The sequence below is a fragment of the Protopterus annectens genome, chromosome 6.part0 (genome assembly GCF_019279795.1).
Source record: "Protopterus annectens isolate FY-2018-M chromosome 6.part0, PAN1.0, whole genome shotgun sequence".
NCBI classification, from domain to species: domain Eukaryota; kingdom Metazoa; phylum Chordata; order Ceratodontiformes; family Protopteridae; genus Protopterus; species Protopterus annectens.
Genome location: NC_056737.1, coordinates 520,331,020 through 520,354,854, shown reverse-complemented (window position 1 = coordinate 520,354,854; position 23,835 = coordinate 520,331,020). Strand labels below are relative to the sequence as shown.

At 46.4% G+C, this 23,835-nt stretch overlaps 1 protein-coding gene across 1 annotated transcript in view; it reads right to left on the bottom strand.

Moving 5' to 3' along the window:
• Positions 1-23,835, bottom strand: part of LOC122804407 (melanoma inhibitory activity protein 2-like) — a 1,673,436-nt gene that overhangs the window by 759,305 nt on the left and 890,296 nt on the right. The window contains exon 15 of the mRNA XM_044074238.1: positions 20,141-20,208. Coding sequence (XP_043930173.1) covers positions 20,141-20,208 — 68 coding nt within the window. The remainder of the gene's footprint in view (positions 1-20,140; positions 20,209-23,835) is intronic.

Genomic DNA, 23,835 nt, shown 5'->3' with positions numbered 1-23,835 from the left:
TTTGCCGTAGGGACTTAATTGTTGAGACTCAGATGTGTGTGTTATGTGTAGTGGTGGATTCTGTCCGTGTACCAGAATGTGTGGGTTGTTTACTCTTGGGAGGTCTCTGGTCTTTTTTTTAGGCTCTTAGTGAGTACCTCCGCGTATGTGTGTTTATGTGTCTTGACCTTATCTTGTGTGACAGGAGAGCTGTGTGTGCTGACAACCTATTTGATGTCTTGCTTATTGTTAAGTGACAGGACTGAGTCTAGTTTCATGGTATAGTTACATCTCTCATATACTGTAGTTGTTTGCTTTAAGAAAAAGTGGGTGTCAGTGTACATGAGGCAGTTGCTACATTGCCTTAGGATGCCTATGTCAATCAGACTGGCTGGAGAAATGTTGTGAAACTGACTGTCCACAGTAGTAGGTTAATCTGGAAGTACTAATCTGTGAGGGGGCAGGTTAGATCAGTTTCTGCTCTGGGATTAACAAGGGGACTTGTTCTATAGAGGATCAGGGATGAAAAATGTGTGGTAATGCTGCTAACTGCCCACCTGAGTTGCCCGCAGTGCAGCAGGGAAGCCTGTGAGAGTTTCACTGATTGCTGTCTAGGGAAAAAAAACAGTTTATAGGCGTTTGCTTCTATACAAGGCACCACTAACCCCTGTTGAGCCATGCTCAGCTACAGGCAAATGCGAGGCTTGTATACAGGCGAAATTAAACAATTGTAAACTAGTCTGCCATTAGGAAATCACACAATGATCCCTTCTCCAGTAAGCCCCAGCTCAGACAAGGCTATATCCATACTCTTCTGCCAAAAGGGTAGGAGCCCTTCTTAATGTCAGATAGCTAGTTTTGAGTTCAAGTGTATGAAAAACAGGCTAGATTCAGCAAGTCTGAATCTATTCTATGTTAACTTAGCAATATTTCAGTGCAAAACAAGTGCAGATAATGAAGCAGGCACAAATGGTAAAAACAATCAAAAAGGCATGAATGTAGTAAAACAGTAAAATACAGTTGAAAAAGTGCAGATCAAACACAAAATAAACAACTTCTTGTTCTTAGCTTTGGATGGCTTGGATTCAAGCAGAAACATTCTAGACCGCTGGCAAAGGACATCTAACACTGAGCAGCTCCAGTTAATTCAGCCAAAAATGCACAAATGTGAGGCTTATGTACAGGCAAAATTAAACAGTTTTAAACTAGTTTGCCAATAGGAAATCACACAATGATCCTTCCTCCATCAGTCCCCAGCTCAGACTAGGCTATATCCATACTCTTCTGCCACAAGGATGCAGGGAAGCATTTCTTAATGTAAGATGGTTAGACTTGAGTAAGTGTATGAAAAACAGGCTATATTCCTCTGTTAAAGGACACCAAACACACAGTAGCTCCAGTTAATTGAGACTCCTTGTTAGTCACCCAGTATGCTTTCCTAGCTGGTCTATCTTTCCCATCTCCCACTTTTTTCCCACACTCCTCCTTTCTTTTGATGACTTCATGAACTTCTGCATTCCACCACCAGCTTTCCCTATTTATCTTATTTACATATCTGGCTCGGATGCATATCTGTTATACAGTCCTCATACATGCCGTTCTTCAACTCCACTTATTTCCTCTCTGTCATGAGGTGCTAGAGTCCTGAGCAATTCTTTGAACGTCGGCTGCTTGTTTTATACTCTTGACGACCTGACTTCATGGAAGAAGAGACAGCAACCGACGCAGGACCCAAGACTTTGGAATTCAGGCCGACTGAGGGCAATCTGCCAGCAGATTACCCAAATTTAATGACTGCAACAGTGAAAGACGAAGAATTAGAAGTTATGTACCTACCATAACGTTCCATGTAAGTTGTCTTCTCTCGCCTTCTTTCTTGCTGGATGGGTTTGGAGCCGATCCTTCGCTCCGACTCGGCACTTGCTAAGCTCGAGAGTCACTTTTACCAGCTCGAGGCAGCCCCATATCCCATGATGCAATGCGGTAATTACCCAGATCTCGTTTGGTATCTAGAGGAAAAACTGCCTATAAAACTTTCCACCAAGGAAAGAGGAACAACTAACCTAAAAGGCTGTAAAGGGAAACCAGGTAATCAAGGACAAGAACTGGTGTCCAAGGAAGAAGAATCTTCCAAAGAAAAAGGGAGATCAAGGTCTGTCCAGGCTAGGGGGACAGGAGGGAGGGACGCAAGAAAGAAGGCAAGAGAAGACAACTAACATGGAACGTTATGGTAGGTACATAACTTCTAAATGTTAAGTTGTCAATCTCGCCTTCATTCTTGCTGGATGGGACCGCGTCCCTAGCACCTCTATCCTGGGTGGCTCAATGGAACAGACTCTTGAGAACTGTGGAACCAAAGCTTGCCCTGTCCCTGGAGGCCAAATCCAATTTGTAATGAGAAACGAAGGTATGAGGAGTGGCCCAAGTGGCTGCTGCACAAATAGTATCTAAGGGTAGCCTAGCCTGAAAAGCTGTAGAAGTGGCTAGACCTCTTGTGGAATGAGCTTTAGGTTTTGAGCTCAGCTGTTTGCCCCTAAGCTGATAAATGTCAGAAATGGTGGAAGATAGCCATCTGGATAAGGTCACTTTAGAAACAGGGAGACCTTTTTTATTTTCAGCATAAGAAAGGAAGAGCTGATCGGACTTCCTAAATTGCTTCGTTCTGTCCAAGTAATATCTGAGTTGGCGATGAACATCTAGGTAATGTAATTTTTGTTCTGCCCTGTTAGAATAATTTGGAAAAAATACAGGAAGATCAATGGATTGGTTTAAATTTGTCTTAGAAGCAACCTTGGGCAAAAAGGATGGATTGATTCTCAAGGATACTCTGTCCTTGTGGAAGACCAAATAAGGGGGACGAACACAGAGGGCATGAAGTTCACACACTCTTCTAGCCGAGGTAATAGCGACTAGAAAAAGTGTCTTCCAAGAAAGAAACTTTAATGAACACGCTGCTTCGCAAGGGACGGCTTGCACTTGTCACCCCTGGGATTCCGGATTTTGGCAAAGGCTCTTGCCACCCCCATAGTGCCTTTTTTAGGCAAGGCTCAAATTCTAAACCTACCACCCTAGAACAAAACAAAGAAAAAAAACTAAGGGTAATGCTGCTCAATGCCAGAAGTCTCAACCTCAAGATGCACGCACTCGAGGCCCTTCTCAGTATGGAGAACATCGATGTCTGTGCTGTGACAGAAACCTGGTTCAAGGCTCCTGAGAGCACCCCAGCACTATCAGGTTTTACCTCATATCATGCGTTCTGGCCACAAAACCCGGACAGTACCAAGAAAGGAGGAGGGGTATCCATATTCATCAAGGACACCCACACCTCAAGATTGGTGGCATCGCACGATGCATCGGAAACCATCCAGGTGCAATTAACCATAGGCAAGACTGCTCTGCAAATTGTAGCATGTTACAGGCCACCCTCGCAAACTCAGGAACCTCATATGGCCTTCCTGAAAACACTGGAGGGGATAAATGTATCTCCGAACACCATCATACTAGGTGACTTCAACTACCCTAATATAGACTGGGAACACTACTCAAGCCCAAACACTCTAGCCCAAAAGTTCCTGGAATTCATAAACTCAAATGCCATGGAACAACTAGTCACCATCCCACAAGAGGAGAGAACATACTTGATCTCATCATCACGAACATGGGAGCACAATGTTCAACGCCAGAAGTATACCCCTCACTGGTGAGATCTGATCACAAACTAATCTCGCTGGAGGTCCTCATCCCGCCCCCACCTGAAATGAAAAGACCACAGTAAAGAACTTCTCGAAGCCGACTTCACACTTCTAAAGACTAGTGTGGTCTCCTTTAAGGCCCCTGAGCGGCGGTTAACATTACTCAAACCGCTGAATCACTTACAAATGCCTTCTACCAGCACCTGCAGGGCTGCATGGATCAGGCAATCCCAAGCAAAACAAAGACTCTTTGTACCAAAGGCAAGCGTCCAGTCTGGTGGACCCCAGCCATAAACAAACTCTACAACAAAAGGAGAAAGCTACTACAAGACAGAGCAAAATCCTTAAAAGGTAAGACACCACTGATCACTATAAGTAAAAAGCTAAGAGCTCTCATAAAATCATCCAAAGCTAATTTTGAGAAAAAATAGCTAAGGACTCTAAAGACAACCATAAGGCATTCTTTAGCTATGTCAGAAACCTAGGAGGAAACTCCCAGATATGCTCAGAATTAGTTCAAAATGATGTGAAGATTACTGATCCTACAGACATTGCCAACATACTGGCTGACAGGTTCAGTGCAAACTTCTCCCCACCCTCCCCGCCTAAAGAAGAGATATCTATACCAAATGATTGTAGCCCCCCAAACATCTCTAACGCTCAGGTGAGAACTGCTCTCTCAAGGCAAAGAACACAGCATCCATGGGACCTGATGGTGACCCGGCTGTGTGCTCCATGAACTCAACGAGGAATTAAACCCACAGTTAGGACAGCTGTTTAATCTTAGTCTCACCTCCGGATACGCACTCCAGGAGTGGCGCACAGCGACTGTGGTCCCACTCCACAAATGCGGTGCCTCCACCGACCCTGGAAATTACCGTCCCATTAGCTTGACAAGCCTGATCTGCAAAGCCATGGAAAGGATCATAATGGATCTCATAAATAAAGACATAGGGAATTTGCAGACTTTGGATCCAACCCAGTTTGGCTTTGTCAAAGGCAGATCATGCCTTTTAAACTTGGTTGACTTTTTCGAAACAGTCACCAAGGCCATTGAGGGAAAGGCAGTCCATACAGCCTACCTAGACCTGGCGAAGGCTTTCGATACAATACCCCACTCGGGTATCATTGAAAAACTCATCAACTTAAATGTAAACCCATACATTACAAGATGGGTTGCAAACTGGCTGAGTGACAGAACCCACAGGGTCAGAGTTGCTGGCGCCATGTCAGACTCTAAGCCTGTCACAAGTGGTGTCCCACAGGGCTCAGTCCTGGGCCCACTCTTGTTTGGCATCTACTTTTCTGAAGTACAAGCAAACACAGGAGGGTTATGGCTGACAAAGTTCGCAGATGACTGCAAACTGGGCCGTGGTTGAGAACACATCCGACACAGATATCCTTCAGAAGGGTCTCACAGAAGCGGATAAGTGGTGCCAGAGCCATGGCCTCAAGTTACATGCCACGAAATGCATAGTCATACCCTTCGCAAAAATAAGGTTACCCCTAGCTACCATATAGGTGGCAATCCCTGAACACAGAAGAAGTTATTAGGGACCTGGGAACCCAGGTTGACAGTAGCCTTTCATTCGACACTCATATTGCTAAAGTAGTTAGGAAGACCTTCTACATTGCCCACCTTATCATGAAGGGATTCACATCTAGATCAAGGGAAGTCATAGTCTCCCTATACTCATCACTCATCAGACCAATGATCGAGTGCAATGCCCCATTCGGAATGTATCTGACCCGACACTTGCAGCAGCTGGAGAGGCCACAAAAGTTCCTCACCAAAAGGATAAAGGGTCTCAAAATCTGTCTTATGCTGCACGACTGAAAGAACTCCAGTTATATTCAGTTGCGTACCGCTTGCTCAGAGGTGACCTATGCCTGACATACAAGGCCATGTCAAACCCAGATTTGATGAATATACTTCATCTCAAAAAATCTAGATCCCTCAGAGCCACAAGGGCGGGTGACTTAAACCTCGACACGGTTATTAATAGGATGTGCTGGAGGGATAGATTCATCACCCAAAGACTCCCTATGCTGTGGAACAAAATATCGGTTTATGTGAGGCAGAGCACCTCGCTGGCCTTGTTCAAGAGGAATCTTGACCAATGGATGGGAGATCGCAGATACACCCCAGGGGTTACCTCAGTGTCACTGCTCGACAGAGGCACAGCTAAATAATGGGCATAGTTTCTCCAAACTAAGGGGTGGCGTAAGCCACAAAACTTTTAGTTATGTACTCACCATAACTTCAGATGTTTGGGATCCATCTCGCCTACATTCTGACTGATGGGTTCGGAGCCGATCCCTCGGCTCCGACTCGGCACGCTTATGCCAAAGAGCGAAGTCTCTTATTGGCTGAGCTTACTATATCCCAGGATGCACCACTACCAGTCCCCCAGATCTAGTTTGTCCGCATATATGCACACATGCACACCCTGCTTATATAACATCGTCAGATGAAACGAGATAAAACAGTAGAACTCAAAACCGTTCAATCTCTTCTGATCTCCAAGGCAGGGGGAAGGAGGGTGGGTATTAGGAATGTAGGCGAGATGGATCCCAAACATCTGAAGTTATGGTGAGTACATAACTAAAAGATGTTATGTGATCCTATCTCGCCTACATTCTGACTGATGGGACAGCGTCCCTAGCACCTGAATCCTGGGTGGCTCACTGGAAAACACTCCTGAGTACCGTGGAACCAAATGAAGCTCGTCCTCTAGATGCCACATCCAACTTGTAGTGGGAAATGAAAGTGTGCGGATTGGACCAAGTAGCCGCAGCACAAATTTCCGATATAGCGAGCTTGGAATGAAAAGCTATAGAAGTAGCCATAGCCCTGGTAGAATGAGCTTTGATGGATGTTGTAAGTTGCTTATTTGAAGAAGAATAAGCCTGAGTTATGCAATCTCTGATCCATTTGGAGATAGTAGCTTTTGTGATGGTTTGGCCCAATTTATTATCTGAGAAGGACACAAACAACTGGTCTGACTTACGAAGTTGCTGAGTCCTGTCTAAATAGAAGCGTAATTGCCTGTGAACATCCAATTTATGGAGAGTGTATTCTGCTTCATTGGAGAATTTTGGGAAGAAAACTGGTAGCTCTAGAGATTGTTGGAGACAGAAACTAGAACAGACCTTTGGGACAAAGGATGGATTAGGCCTAAGTGATACTCTATCCTTGTGGAAAATCAAGTACGGTGGCTTAATAGACAGGGCTTGAAGCTCTGAAACTCTTCTTGCAGAAGTAATTGCAACTAAGAAGGCAGTTTTCCAAGACAGATATTTTAACTCACATGTAGCAGCCGGTTCGAAAGGGGAAGATGTTAATGCGAAGCACCAAATCAAGATCCCACGGAGGTGCAGGATGAAAAATTGGGGTCTTAATAGGCTCGCACCTTTAATGAAAGTTTTGCATAGTCTGCTGCTCATCAAAGGAGGATCCATGGATTCGTGGAATTTAGAGATAGCCGCTAGTTGGACTTTAATAGTTGAGACAGAAGATCCTTGATTAAACAGGGATGTTAAGAATTTCAAAACCTCTGGGACAGGAGCAGAGATAGGGTCTAAGCCCTTGAGTTGAGCCCAGATAGCAAACCTCTTCCACTTACTGAGGTACAATTTGTTAGTGGTGGGTTTGTGGGCCGAAGATAAAATGTGAACAACTTCCGGGTCTAGTGTGTGACTTCTAACTAAAGTCGGAAGTGGAGGAGCCAAGCTGTCAATTTCAAAGATTGAAGGGATTGATGCCGATGTCCCGACTGATGGATTAGCAAGTCCGGAATTAGGTCTAAAGTCCACGGATCGTCCACGCATGCTTCTTCAGGTAAGGAAACCATACCTGACGAGGCCAGAATGGGGCAATCAGTATCATTGAGGACCCCAATTGAGAAGCTTTTTGAATAACTTTGGGGAGAAGTGGAATTGGAGGAAAGGCATAAAGTAGCCCTGTTGGCCAAGGTTGTGCTAGAGCATCCATAGCTGGTACTCCCTGATGTGGGATCAAGGAGAAGAACCTTTGGCACTTGGTGTTTAGTGGAGTTGCAAATAGGTCGCAGCACGTCCCCATCTCCTGAAAACCTGAGCTGCTACTGTGTTGTTTAGAGACCATTGGTGAAGAGAGAGAATTGTCCTGCTCATTGGGTCTGCCCAAATATTTGACCTTCCAGGATGTGGGTCGCTACCAAGAAGCGGTTGGTAGCTACAGCCCATTCCCACACTCTCATGGCCTCTCTGCAAAGGGTACGATCTGGTCCCTCCTTGTTTGTTCAGATACCAGACCACCGACATGTTGTCTGTGTGGATGGCGATGATGCCCTGAGGAAGAAACTTGTGTAAGGCCTGTAGGGATAGAAGTACAGCCCTCATCTCCAACACGTTGGTGTGCAGGAGAGCTTAGTCTGGAAGCCAGGAGCCCTGAACTAGCCTGCCCAGACAGTGCCCCCCCCACCCTATCTGGGAGGCATCTGTCGTCAGGGTAACCACTGGAGAGGGAAGAACGAAGGGTTTTCCTTGATCCAAATTGGATGTCTGAAGCCACCAGCGAAGGTCCCTTTGCATATTTCCGTGATCATGATGTGATGATTGAGAGGAAGATCCTGAAAGGACCATTGAGTTGACAATAGCCACTGAAGAATCCTCATGTGCAATCTCGCCAGAGGAACTAAAAGAACCGTGGCAGACATTGAGCCTAAAACTTGTAGAACCATCCTGGCTGGGGCTTTGGATCTGAGATCAGAGCTTGAACTTGGCCCTGTAAAGTTTGGATCCTTTCGGCAGGAAGAAAGGCAGCATCAATCTTGAGTCTATCTCTGCTCCTATGAACTTTATGCGTTGAGAGGGCAGCAAGACAGACTTTGACCAATTGAATGTAATCCCCAGGGTAATACCCAGGAGATGGTGGCTTTGAGGTTGTCCATTAGTAGATGCCTGGTGGTGGCAGTCAGGAGCCAGTCGTCCAGATAGGGAAACACTTGGAATCCAAGACTTCTCAGGTGAGCCGTCACTACTGCCAAACACTTGGTGAACACCCTGGGGGCTGTGGTGAGACCAAAGGGCAGAGCAAAATTGGTAATGACTGACTCCCAGGCTGAAGCGCAGATACCTCCTGGACGCCTGATGTATCTGTATGTGATAATAGGCGTCCTTGAGGTCTATGGAGCACATCCAAACATCCTTCTCCAACAATGGGAGAATGGATTGTAACGTGACCATTCGAACTTGGATTTCGTGACGGATTGGTTCAGTCTGCTGAGATCAATATTGGTCTCAGGTCCCCTGTCTTTTGGCACTAAAAGAACCTGGAGTAATTTCCTGATCCGATCTGGTCTGTGGGGACCGGTTGGATGACTCCTTTCTAGCAGCTTTAAAGCTTCTGCGGCTGCCATTTCCCTTTGACTGGGTGGTGGGTCCGGGATTCTTTTGGACGGTGGGGGCGAGTATGTGAATGGGATGGTGTAACCTCCGGCAATGATCCGAAGCACCCATCTGTCCTGAGTGATTGACTCCCAGGCTTTTAGGTGCTTGGCAAGCGACACCCGACTGGCTCGAGCAGCACAGCCGGGCAATCCCTCATGGCGTGTGGGAGGCTGAAGAGCCACGAAAGGACTCGCGGTCTCCAGAATTGCGGGGCCCTCTGCCGCCTCTGGGACGGCGTCTCCCTGAAAAATTTCCCGTCCTCTGCCTCTGGAAGGGAATCTTCCTGCTGTTGGGAGAAAAACTTACGAGATTTGCGGAACCACATTTTCCCCTCCTTTAGCCTTGGGGTAAGGCCGAAGGGGTGGAATAACGGCTCCTCGGCAGATAAAGTTTTTCCCTCTTGCTCACAGCGGTAAGGGTGTCTTTAACCTTGGGTCCAAACAAGGAGGACCCATCAAAGGGAGCGTCGTGAAGGAAGACTTGAAGGCCTCCATGAAACTGACACAAGCAGCCAGGCTTGTCTCCATAGAGCCACGCCTGTGCCTGCCGCTCTACCCCCCTTGACGCATAGGAAATGAGCCTCATGGATGAGTTAGAAATTGACATAAGGATAGCCAACTGAGAGCTAACCGACTGGGCTAGCTGCTCAGGTAGGTTACCGAGAGGAATCTGACAACTCCTTGACCAGATCCCTCTGAAGCCTGGTAAAATGTGCCAAATAATTCAGAGACCTTAAAGTAAAGGCCGCTGAAGTCAGGGTGCGCTTCCGTACCTGTCCATACTCCTAGACTCCTTATTAGGAGGATGGATGGGCGTTGAAGCCTCTGCCACGTCCTGTTGTGTAGCAGATGCCACCACCATGGCATCTACAGCCACGCCTTTAGTGAGGAACTCCTTCTCGGGGAGCAGACAAAAATTTATTTGGACGAGAAGGGACTGGTTCCACGGTATCTGGATGTTCCCACGCCCTTGACAAACTAAATCCAGAAGCTCGTCGAAGGCGGAGACACCCAGGAGGCGGAGGGCTGAGCCCCAAAGGCCTTGAGGAGCACTGACTCATCAGCAGAGGGGGTTTGGATATCCAGCCACCTCGTTGTTTAAGGATCTCTAAGATGTCTGCAAATGAGACATCATCCGAGGGCGACTGGGGACCCCTCTGCATCATCAAGATCAGTGTCTGATGTAATAGACTCGGGGCGTCCACGTGGTTCCTCTTGCAGGATCTCTTCCTTGGGGGTTCCTCCGCAGCCCACTCCGAAGAACCCTCAGGAGGAGGGAACCCCACTGGGGTAACCTCAGGCCCAGGGCTCCGCTGACTACGGACAGGGAACTGCCAAAGACCCAGTCTCCACGCCCAGGAAGGTGCGGTAAAGCCGGAGAGATGGCGAAGAGGACTTGGCCAAGGCACTCCTCATGGCTCTGAAAGCGGACCCCAGAATCCTGGGAGTGTCCGGTCCCGAGCCGTGATAGCCGACGGAAGTCCCGCAGCCGAAGCACCGAGGGAGGCTCGGAACCGAAAGCATAGGTCCCGAAACATCACCCCCGGGTCCAGCTGAAGAAGTCCGCGTACCAAACTCGGACCCGAAGGCCCGGGTTGGAGTAAGGGTCGGAGCCGACCCTGAGATCTCCACCGGCTCCAACAGCACCTGCTCCGGCGGAGCGAAGCAGTCGGAGGAGGAATGGCAATGGGGTGGGCCAAGGTCATCGGCTCCGAAGCCAACTGGGTCGGAACCGAAACAAATTTTGGAAGACTGGGGACTGGAACAGTCTTTGGAGCACCCTGTCTATATCAGAATCTGACATCCACGAAGACCGAGAGGAAACAGAGCGGGTTCGAGGCGGCCTCTCCAACGGCCCCAAAGGGCTAGGGGACCGGCTCGAGGTGACTCGATGAGTATCGGCCGAGGGAATACACACACCAGATTCCATCGGTGCCGAGGTGGACTTCCGAGGAAGTGTCTGGCGGGCGACCCTTGTCGGCTCCGAGACCAGTGGAGCTGGCGAAGGTGACCCGCCTCGATGCCCCAGCCATCGGCTCGAAGCCAGAGGAGTCGATACTGGTGGCATCGAGGCAGACCGTTCCGACCTCGGCTCCGAAGTCCTTGGAGCCGAAGGAGAGGCCTGCCTATGTCTCTTAGCGGTCGGATCCGACGGACTGGTCGGAACCGGCGCCCTTTCTTTGGCGGAGAAGGAGAGGATGCCAAGGCTTCCTCAAAAGAAGGTTTAATTAACCCCTTAAGAATTAATTTATTTTTCCTCTCCTGGAGGACCCTTGAGGAAAAAGCGTGACATACGCTACATGATTCCTGTAAATGTTTTGCACCTAAGCAATACACACAGAGCGAGTGATCGTCCGTGATGGACATTTTGAAACTACATTTTATACATTTTTTAAAGCCCGAAGGCCTAGGATTCTGAGACATTATGGGGAGAATTTCAGTAATCTGACTGAAAAAATACAATTACTGGTGACACCCCTAAGTATAGGCTTACAGTTATCGCTCGCAAATGACAGGGGACTTTGAAAACCCTGTAAGAACAAACAGCTACAAAAATTTAAAGCCTTTTCACTATATGTAAGATATAGTAGGGTTGATTGACCGGGAAGGCCCTAGATGAAGGGGCCTGCCAAACTCAACCCAATCACACAACAAAAATCTTCAACAAATCCAACCAATCACACAACAATGAGAAGAATAGCTGTTAAAACAGCTTTTTTGAGAGAAAAACAGCAAAAACTGACAGAAAAAGTTAGTTAAAATAACTACTCAGCTCAGCCAGCTCGAGACCACGTCTTCGCAGGTTAGCGGCAAACGAGATCTGGGGGACTGGTAGTGGTGCATCCTGGGATATAGTAAGCTCAGCCAATAAGAGACTTCGCTCTTTGGCATAAGCGTGCCGAGTCGGAGCCGAGGGATCGGCTCCGAACCCATCATTCAGAATGTAGGCGAGATAGGATCACATAACATCTATGGGCTAGGCTTATAAATGCCCTCGGGCAAATAGCCTAATATGAACCTATGAACCTATGAGGCAGCCGGTTCGAAAGGGGGAAGTATCAAGGATGTCAGCACTAAATTTAGGTCCCACTGTGGTGGAGGATCCCTAACAGGGGGTTTAAGAAGGAACACTCCTTTGAGAAAGGCTTTACAAAGTTTGTGGGACATAATGTTGTGGTCTGCAAACCCGACATGGAAATTCGAGATTGCTGCCAACTGAACTTTGACTGTGGAAGATGAAAAATCTGAGTGAAAAATTTCCGCTAGAAAATCCAAGACTGACTGAATAGGGGCAGTAAAGGGGTCTATGTTCTTAGATTTTGCCCAAAAGGAGAAACATTTCCACTTGCTAGACTAAATCCTCCTGGTAGAGGACTTAAGAGAAGCTACTATGATATCTCTAATGGGATTAGAGATCATAGGAAGCCTGGCTAAGGAAGGAAGTGGAGCAACCAAGCTGTGAGGTTGAGGGAAGGGACGGACCGGTGCAGTTGACCCGACTGGTGGGTCAGAAGATCTGGAGCTGGGTCCAGATGCCAAGGCTGCACCAAGAGATGATGATGAAGGAACGGGAAACAAATTTGTCGAGGCCAGTAAGGGGCAATGAGAATCATTTTGGCTCTCAAGACGGTAGCTTTCTGGAGTACTTGTGGTATCAAAGGAAAGGGAGGAAAAGCATAAAGGAGTCCCCGGGGCCAATCTTGGGTAAGAGCGTCTCTGGGGGGATGGCCCGGAAGTGGGAAGAGAGAGAGGTCTGGGCATTTGCTGTTTTGAGGTGTAGCATAAAGATCGCAGCATGGGTGGCCCCACTTCTGAAAAATCTCCTCCACTATGGATTGCTTGAGAGACCACTCGTGAGGCATGAGTATAGCTCTGCTCAATCTGTCCGCTATTATGTTGGTTTTCCCGGGGATATGCGTTGCTACCCGAAACCGATGAGAGGAGATCGCCCATTGCCAAAGTCTGAGAGCTTCTCGACACAAGGGATAGGACTTGGTTCCGCCCTGCTTGTTGATGTACCACACGACGGACATGTTGTCCATGTGAACTGCAATAGTTCCTAAAGGAAGAAAATCGTTGAGGGCTTGCAACGTTAAAATCACTGCTCTCATCTCTAGGACATTTATGTGCAGGTAGTATTCGAACGGTTGCCACGTGCCATGAACCATCCTGCCCTGATAATGCCCCCCCCCCCACCTGATCAGGGAGGCATCCGAAGTGACCGTGGCTACCGAGGCCGGGGGAACAAATGGTCTGCCCTGATGGACTAGAGGAGAGGAAATCCACCAGGATAGATGGTTCTTGCAGGTTTGTGTCACCAGGATCTTGTGACACATGGGAAGCTGCTGGAAGGACCATTGGGTGAACAACATCCATTGTAGGAGACGCATGTAAAAACGGGCCAGAGGAAGAAGTGTGATGGCAGCTGCCATGAGGCCCAACACTTTCAGGACCAACCTGGCTTGTACCCCTTTGCTGGATCGGATGATCCGAACGTGGTTTTGGATATCTAGGATTCTCTGACTTGTTAGGTTTGCTGACATCCGAGTAGTGTCTAGATTTGCGCCTATAAAGGTAATAGATTGGCAGGGCGATAAGGAAGACTTTTCGAAGTTGACTGAAATTCCTAACTTACCGCAGAGACGTAGAGAGTAATCTCTGGCTTGGAGAAGTTGATGCCTGGTGGTGGCTGAGAGGAGCCAGTCGTCGAGATACGGAAACACCTGGAATCCTTGACGTCTCAGGTGAGCCGTGACCACTGCCATGCATTTGGTAAACACTCTGGGGGCTGTAGTGAGACCAAAGGGCAGGGCTCTGAATTGAAAATGACTGGTCCCCAGCCGGAAGTGGAGAAAACTTCTGGAGCGTCTGTGGATTTTTATGTGATAGTACGCATCCTGAAGGTCTATGGAGCACATCCAGTTGTCTTTGCCCAGAAAAGGCAAAATCGATTGAAGTGTGACCATCCGAAATCTTGTCTTTTTGACAGACTTGTTGAGCCTGCTGAGGTCTAATATTGGTCTCCAGTCTCCCGTCTTTTTGGGACCAAAAAGAACCTTGAGTAGATTCCGGACTCTAAATGATCTGTTGGAACTGGCTGGATGGCCCTTTTTTTAGAAGCTTTGAAACCTCTAGTTTTGCAGTTTCCCTTAGACCGGGTGGAACGTCTGGAAGGGAACCTTTTTGAGGGAAGGGGCTTTCCTCGAAAGGAATCTTGTAACCCTCGGATATGATCGACTGTACCCATTTGTCTTGAGCGAGGGAAAACCAGGCTTCTGGGTACAGCGACAATCTCCCCCCCGACTGCCTCCAAGGGTGGACAGTCGGGCAACACCTCAGGGATACTGGAAGGGCTTGTCAGAGAGAGGCTCTCTGCTGCCCTGGTTCTGCGGACCTCCTCTGCCCCTAGGGCGGCGTCTATTGTTATTACCCCCTCTGCCTCTGGGGGTAAATTGACCACGTGCATCAGGCGTGACTCCCTGAGATTTTCGGAACCTCATTTTCCCTCCCTTCTGACCTTTGGGGTAAGGTCTAGAAGGGGTGGAGAAACAGACTCCTACGGCAGAAAGAGTCTTGCCATCTTGCTCGCACCTGGTCAAAGTTTCCTTCACCTGAGGGCCAAACAATGTTGTCCCATCAAAGGGAGAGTTTGTGAAGGACGCCTTAAAGGGGTCTGCAAAATTACAGAGCCGCATCCAGGACTGACGTCTGAGAGCCACTCCTGTGCCTGCAGATCTACTCGCCCCATCGGCTGCATAAGAAATGAGCCGCATGGAGGAGTTGGTTATGGAATTAAGGATACCCAGCTGAGAGGCAATCTTTTCTTGAGCCCCTGCCGCTGACGGATCCTGTACTATTTCACCCAATTCTTTGAGGATGTCTCTTTGAAGTCTGGTGAAGTGACATAAATAATTCAGCGAACGCATAGCAAAGGTCGCTGAGGAAAACATCTGCTTGCCATACCTGTCCATGGACCTAGACTCCTTGTTAGGAGGATGGACTGGCACGGAAGGATCTGCAAGTTCCTTTTTGGTGGCGGCTGCCACCACCATGGCATCAACCGGGACACCCTTAGTAAGAAACTGCTTTTCAGCGGGGGCCGTGATAAACTTTGAAGGTCTCCTGGGGAATGGTTCCACCGAATCTGGAGATGTCCACTCCTTTCGAGCTATGACTTCCATGAGGGGGTCGAAAGGCAGAGACACCCAGGAGGTGGAGGGTCGAGATCCAAAAGCCTCCAGGTATACCGATTCATCCTCGGAGGGATTAATGGAGGGCCAGTTCCCCCTCTGTTTCAGGAGTTCAAGGATGTCTGAAAAGGAGACATCCTCAGAGGGAGATCTTGGGGACCCCTCCGACTCATCTAAATCGGTATCTGATGTTGTAGACTCAGGGGAGTCTAAGTGCTCCCTCTTGCAGGTCCTCTTACACGGGGGTTCACCTGAGGGATCAGGAGAAACCTCGGAAGAGGAAGTTCTTCCCAATGGGGAGACCTGGGGCGATGGATCTCTGAGTCCGGGAGCAAGAGAGCGGGAAGAGGCATCTACAGGCACCATAGAGGGAGGAGCTAAAGGAACCGACTGCTGACTAAGCTCCAGGGCTAGCACACTCCTCATCACCTCGAAGGCTCCCCTCCCAGGGAGGGCCGAGAGATCCCGCTCCAAAAGAAACAGGGATTCCCGGTCCCACCGAAAGGGAAGGCTCCGAAGCAGATGTCGGGGCCGAGCTCACCAAGGCCGAAGCTCCAAGAGGGAGAACGAGGTCGGACAAAGGTCCGATGCCACTCGCCCCCTCGGAACCGACCAGGGAAGCCAGACTCCCGGATCCCTCCAAGGACGGTCTCAAGGAGGAGATAGGAGTCGAGGACGACGGAGCCGAAAGGTGTGGTATCGGCTCCGAAGCAGCAACAGTCACGGTACCAATAATCTCCGGCTCCGAACTCTGTAGGAGAGTCGAAGGAGGAATTTCAGAAGGGTGTAGAATAGTGGTCGTCTGTTGAGACGGGCTATGGAGCATCTGGGCTAGTGCCTGTGATTTTAATAGCCTACTCAGCACTCTAAGTCATGGTCTGAGAGCCTGGAAGACCTCGATGATCGGCTCCGATGGCTCCGCTCCGAAAGCAAGGGGGAGGCTGGAGCCAAGTGTATAGATTCCAATGAAGGAGATCTAGACCTCTTTTTCGACGGAGCCATCGGAGCCGAAGAACGTTCGGCTCCAGGCGGAGCCGACAACTTATCGGCTCCGAGCGGAGACAAAGATATCTCGGCTCCAGCCGGAGCCGAGACATGCTTCGACACAGGTGCCGAAGCCAGGCGATGGTACTGAAGCTTCCAACAAGGAAGGATCGGCTCCGGACGGAGCCGATGTCGACTCTGGCGGAGTCAGAACCAAGACCACAGACTTGGACACCGAAGTCTGGGTCTTGGGAGGCTTAGAGGGCTTCCCGGAGCCGACCTTAGCCGGGGAGCTCTCAGGCTTAAGAAGACCCCTGAGGATCAACTTATTTCTACGTTCCTGCAGGACTCTCTGGCTGAAAGAATGACAGATAGCACAGGAGTCCTGCAGGGGTAGGGGTCCCAGGCAATAAATACAAGAAGTGTGACCGTCTGTCAGAGACATCTTCTGACAGCACGAGTCACACTTCTTGAAACCTGAGACCCTAGTATCTTTGGACATGTCTGAGTCCTAATACACACACACACACCAATCAGACCAAAAAAGACACTAATAACTAAAAATTAGAACAGTGAGACACAACACCCACACACCTAAGGAAAATCCTGACAGGAACTGTGAGGGAGGGTAAGGCCTAAGGCCCAAAACACAGAAACTTATGAATAAGGGAACTAAAGGGAAATGGGTATGGAGCTAAGTGAATAAGGTTCACTAAAAAAACTATAAAGAATAAAATTCTATGGTATTGGGATACCTAAATCTTTCAAAAAGAGCAATGAAAAATCACTTACCAGGAGCTGGTAAAAAGGATGACCTCATTAGTGAAGCGGCAAACGAGATCTGGGTAATTACCGCCTTGCATCATGGGATATGGGGCTGCCTCGAGCTGGTAAAAGTGACTCTCGAGCATAGCAAGTGCCGAGTCGGAGCCGAGAATCGGCTCCGAACCCATCCAGCAAGAATGAAGGCGAGATTGACAACTTAACATCATCTGTTGTGCTTTCTCTCCAGTCAACCTCCAAGACTTTAGCCTGGTCTCTGTTGACCTTACATCCTTCTTTGATCACTGCTTGCAGCTAATTGTGGTCACCAGTTGTTTATGCTGTGCACTAACTGTTTCACTGGGGGATGACTTTGCAACTGCTGATTCTACCCCAGTGCCCTTTCCTTACTAGGAAGAAGTCTACCTGAGTTGGTTGCCGGCCACTCTTGTGACTGTCTCTCTTTCTGAACCATGTGTTGACTATCATCAAGCGATTTGCCAGACAGAAGTTTAGAATGGCCTGTCCTTTACTGTTGCCTCACCCATGTGGGCCAAGGCAGTCCTCACATCCTGTTCTGTCTGTCCCAACATGTGCATTCAGGTCACCCAATACCAATTCACGTTGTTCTGGTTTACCTAGTACGGCCTGCAACTGCTGTCTGAATGCACTCTTTTCCTCACTATCACAACTTTGCTCTGGGGGATTGGGCAGTATTCATAAATTCAGCCTATTATTAGGCTGGAGTCTGACTGCCACGAGTGTCACTAATTCTGATGACATCCGTTCAGTGTCTTCTAAAGCGTCTACCCTCACCACAATTCCTACATTTCTAACCTGTTCTCATCCTAGACCCTGGATCCCAAGCCAAGTGGGTTTGTTGCAGTGCTCTTCCATTTTGTCTCTAGGATATTTAAGCTGTCTAGCCTCTTCCCTACCATCATGTGACCCACTCCCAAGCTCCATCCTGTCAGCGAACTTACACCTTGTGTAGAAATTCTTAGCTCACGTTTGGCAGTTTGCATGGTTTTACATCCAGCTTTTGGTCAAAAAAGCTAATGCAGGTAACCCAAACTGGGCAACCTGATGCAGACCAGTCAGTAGCTTACTGACCCAGGGCTGATGGGTTTTATGACAGACACACACACCCCCTTCCACTGTTAGCAAGGGTCCCTGGCATAGGTCAGAGTAGGATGGGTCCTCAACCCACTTATCACCAGCAAATACCCATGCTCTTCTGGCAACATTAATCAACATGACAGAATTACCTACAGCCGTACTTTTACACTGTCGAGTGGCTAGCCAGCACAGTTTGTGATCCATCTTCTATTATCATCATCACCCACATTTTTCTCTCTCCCGTGTGATCTATACTGAAAAACACTTTACATTCTTATGAACCTTTCATCATGCTATCTATCTTTTCACTTTCAAAACTTACACTCTCCGCATTCTTAGAGGGGACTTTTACCATTTTTTTAATTATTTCCTAGCATAGTGGACTATGGTTTTAATAATTTTGTACATACTGATTGTCATATGTAATTTTTTTCTTCTATTACTACATCACTGGTGTCTCCTCATGACTTTTGTATCCTATGTATTCCACTGCCAACTTGTATGTATATATGCTTTTTATTTACCTCTACACTACTGTTTTATTTGATGTTGTTTAACTGTCAGATTTCCTCCCCTGGGCCTCCACTCAGAATCGGTATTTATTACCCAGTTGGACTTCCCTGGTAAACACATCAATAAAAAAAATAAATAAAATACATTTTTTTTCACATTTAATAAAAAACACACAGTAAAGGATCTGCATAAACAGACAGTAAAGGATCTGCTTTAGACTATACAAGCAGAGTACTGGCATCTTTCTCAACAATTCAAGATGAAACTGGGAAAAGGGATAGTACAGTTTTCTAATGAAAGGTAACACACTATTCTTCCTCACTGGATACTGATGGCTTACAGTACACAATTAAACAGCTGACATTTTAGTAGACATTTGGTGATCAGGACAATACATGGCCTGCTTGAAGTGCACAGACAGAAATCTATGCCCCTCACCAAAAAAATCAAGGTAAAATTTAGATAAGTAACAAATACAATCCAGTTCTTAAAAGAAAGGTGACTGCATGCATTAAAATACTCATCTCAGTTGTTTAAACAGAATATGGCCCATTACTATCTACAACTCCTCCCCATCTGCAAGAAAGATCATAATGAATTGCTGGGTAATAACTCTGTTGAATCATGCACTGATTTTTTTTTTTGCTGGAATGGTTGTATGCCACTACACCACCAAATGTGTGTGTGTGTGTGTGGGGGAGGGGTGCTAACACGCCACCTCAATCGGTAACTACAACAACGCAAAGATTGTTACACTGTGGAGAAAAATCTGACTTTCCTTTTACTTTGAGGTGGTGCAACTTCAAATTTAGTGAGTACGAAGATCAAGGATACAAGGGTAAAGCCTCAACATCAGTGGTGCAGGGAGGGCACAGATACCCTGAAAAAAAAAATCTATGGTGCTTTGTGTGTCATTTCTGATGCAGTGGAACTGTTATCTGAATTCATCACTATTAGTTCTCCACAGTTTACAAACAGGATTTCAAGTTTTCAACAAAGTATAGACAATAAAGCATTATGATTTGGTGCAATCCCAGTACTCCATAATTATTACATACACACTACTTTGAAACTGTAATGACTAGTAACCAGTGTGTTACCCTTATCTGAAACGAACTGCACTTACCAGTAAGCAGAATACTACCCATATTTGAAATTAACCACATCTATAAAACATGTTGATATTTTAGAACATGGCAAAGTTATTGTTAGGTTTAGAAAAGATGGAAGGTTTTACTTTCTTGATTAACAGAAGACCTACTTTTCACATCATAGTTCATAACTGAAAGACTAAGAAGAGATTCTGCTGTGGGGTATGATCAAATCAAGCATGTGACATGACAAAAAACACATTTAACAATTTTATTTTTAGGGGAATCTTTCATCATTTTAAAAGAACCATTAGTAACTGCATAAATAATGTAATATTGAAACAAACTACACGTTCATAAGATCCATGATAACTTACTTCTGTCTTAAATGTGTATTTTCACGTTTGACATCGCCAAGTTCTCGGTCTGCTGCACGAGCTGCCAACTGCAGAAAGAGTAATCACTGCTTTAGACCAGTAAACCAATAAACAGCATAAGGCATGCCTATTCAAGGACCTCATTCTTTGGTATAACAGAAGAACTACAAAATGGACATACTGAAACGCCAAAAGATGTTCACTTCAGATCTAATTATGCTATACTTTACTACTAAGCAAAATGTTTCTTATGAATTTAAACAGCAGGATAATTGCTGGTTTAAGCAGTACCATAACAGAGAAATATAAGCAGTGAAATCATGGAGGAGTCTGTGACTAATAATAGTTTAACTTACGCATTCTAAGTATTTTACTCTTTACATGCTATGAAACACTCATTTTGGTGAAGGGAAGGTGTCAAGCATTTAAAAGAAGCAAATCTAGTTTGGTATGATATCATTACACATGGTAATGTGGGAGCAATGCATTAGCATGTTCTGCTCCTGGGAAGCCAACAGCTAGTAAACTTCTACTGCAGTTTTGTATGACATTTCATGTCATATTCCAAGCTGAATTGCATGGCATGGAATTTTAACTTGATATCTACTAAAAATTGGCAATTGCTTAAACCAAAAGCCTGCACAGCTGCAAAGGGCTTTCGATTACTAGCCTGCACATACAGAATTTTTTTTTATGTGAGTAAAAGTGGGGGAGTGGGGTCTATTTGCATAAAAAGTTCCTTCACGTTTTTATCACTTACAACAATAACTGACTAATCTTTTTGATCATTATGAAGCTAAACAGAAATAACACATACTCTGTTACTATATCCGTGGATCTACTGCAGAATACCTTTTCAAAGTTCCTAAGTTGGGAATTCTCAAGCAATGAGCTTTTTATTTTTTTTTCGGATAGTAAGGGTTATCTGCATATCTGCACTGATGCATGACACCAGTGGGCACCTTCCTATAAATGAAGAAATAACAGTGCAGATACAACAATACACCATTAAACAGTGAATTTAGAACACAACCTCACCAGTGCATTTGCATAGCTTTCAAGAATGTTGTCTGTAGCATAGTTTCACAACTGAAAACATCTTGAAATTCTGCATACTATTCCAGACTTTTTTTTTAGTTAATTCTGTATGTAGGTTCATAGGTTCATAGGTTCATACTAGGCTATCTGCCCGAGGGCATTTACAAGCCTAGCCCATCGTTTTGTGGCTTAGGCCACCCCTTTAGTATGGGGAACTATACCCATTATTTTTCTGTGCCTCTGTCGAGCAGTGACACTGAGGTAATCCCTGGGGTATATCTGCGATCTCCCATCCATTGGTCAAGATTTCTCTTGAACAAGGCCAGCGAGGTGCTCTGCCTCACATGTACCGGATTTTGTTCCACAGCATAGGAGTCTTTGGGTGATGAATCTATCCCTCCAGCACGTCCTATTAATAGCCGTGTCAAGGTTTAAGTCTCCGCCCTTGTGGCTCTGATGGATCTAGATTTTTGAGGTGAAGCATATTCATCAAATCTGGGTTTGACATGGCCTTGTATGTTAGGCAAAGGTCACCTCTGAGCAAGCGGTGCGACTGAATAGAGCTGGAGTTCTTTCAGTCGGGCAGCATAGGACAGATTTTGAGACCCTTTATCCTTTTGGTGAGGAACTTTTGTGGCCTCTCCAGCTGCTGCAAGTGTCGGGTCAGATACATTCGAATGGGGCATTGTACTCAATCATTGGTCTGATGAGTGATGAGTAAAGGAGACTATGACCTCCCTTGATCTAGATGAGAATCCCTTCATGATAAGGTGGGCAATGTAGAAGGTCTTCCTAACTACTTTAGCTACATGGGTGTCGAATGACAGACTACTATCAACCTGGGTCCCCAGGTCCCTGATAACTTCTTCTGTGCTCAGTGGATTGCCACCTATTTGGTAGCTAGGGGTAACCTTGTTTTTCCCGAAGGGTATGACTATGCATTTTTGGCATTTAACTTTAGGCCGTGGCTCTGGCACCAGTTATCCGTTTCTGTGAGACCCTTCTGAAGGATATCTGTGTCAGATGTGTTTTCTACTATGGTTGCAGTCATCTGCAAACTTTGTCAGCCATAACCCTCCTGTGTTTGCTTGTACTAAGTAGATGCCAAACCAGGACTGAGCCCTGTGGGACACCACTTGTGACAGGCTTTGAGTCTGACATGGCGCCAGCAGCTCTGACCCTGTGGGTTCTGTCACTCAGCCAGTTTGCAACCCATCTTGTGATGTATGGGTTGACATTTAAGCTGATGAGTTTTTCAATGAAACCCCTCATATGTCTTAAAAGAAAAATAAAAGGATTCCAGAATGTTTATGATCCTTGCTTGGAAGTGTTTGTAAGGGTATTTTTATACCCAAGCAGACTTTATAGACATTTTCCTCAGGTAAGTAGCAAAAGTTGGAGGTGTGATGGGGAAGTAAGAGGTAACTGGGAACATATGCGGGAGTGTAATGAGTTGGCAAGTTTTAAAAATTCACAGAACAGATTGTCACAAAAAAGGATCAAGTAGGATAAGTTGATCGTTCCAACAGACCAGGGTGGTTTAGGACTACTTGATTTGAAGGGATATTTTAGAGCTACAGTGAAGGCTCATAAACATAACACGAGCAGACAGCCATAATTCAAACTGGAAAGGGATGATGATGATGAAATGGGGGAAATTCAAGAGATAAGGAGAGAGTGGGATTCTAAATATGATCCTTTAGGAGAACAACAAACACCACATAGAATATTATATTCATAAAGCAGCAAAAAGTATTCTAGGAACGAAGCCAACACAAGAATGAAGAAAGTAGATTCTGCTGATAGGGATGACTACAATTAGGGGTACTGAGAATAGGGTATGGAATTTACTGGAGAAAACTGGCAAAAGAACCAAGGTATTGGAACAAATAAATAGTTAGGGAAAGGTAATAGAACTGGAAGAGGCCAAGAAAGCATTTGGACTGCAGCCTAGAGATTGCCTTCCCTAATGTACAGTTTTGTACCGACCATAAATCTAGATGTTCGAGTGTTCACACTGCTGCAGTCATCACACTTGGGTTATCCTGACATCAGGCGGTCCCGCAGTCGGCCAGAGTTCCAAAGTCTTGGTCCAGCATCGGTTGCTGTCGCTTCTTCCCTGACGTCAGTGCACCAGGGGTATATAAGAGGCATCCAACGCCATTTTCTTCAGTTTTTCTTGCCCCAGATGTCAGATGTCCCAAGAAGGTAGGCAATACATATTGCTAATAAAACATATAAAAGGAATAAAAGGAATACCTTCAGTTACAAGCAAATACACCACAAAGGTTGTACAGCATAGAAAGGTATAGAAACGTTCAGCTAGGTCAGAGGGGATGGAGGGAGGGTAACCTGGACTGCAGCAGTGTGAACACTCGAACATCTACATTTATGGTAAGTACAAAACTGTACTATTTTCATCGTGTTACACTGCTGCAGTCATCACACTTGGGTTGAATCCCAAAGCTAAGGATGGGCAGTGGAACTAAACAGGGTTTGGAGAAGCTAGTAGGCCTTGCAGAATTGCAGTGGCAAAGACAGCTCTGGTTTTAGAGTATAGAGGTAAGTGATAGTGCTTGGTGAAGATGTGCACTGAACTCCAAGTTGCAGCCTCCAAAATATCCTTGGTTGGTACCCCTCTGAGAAAGGCTGTTGAT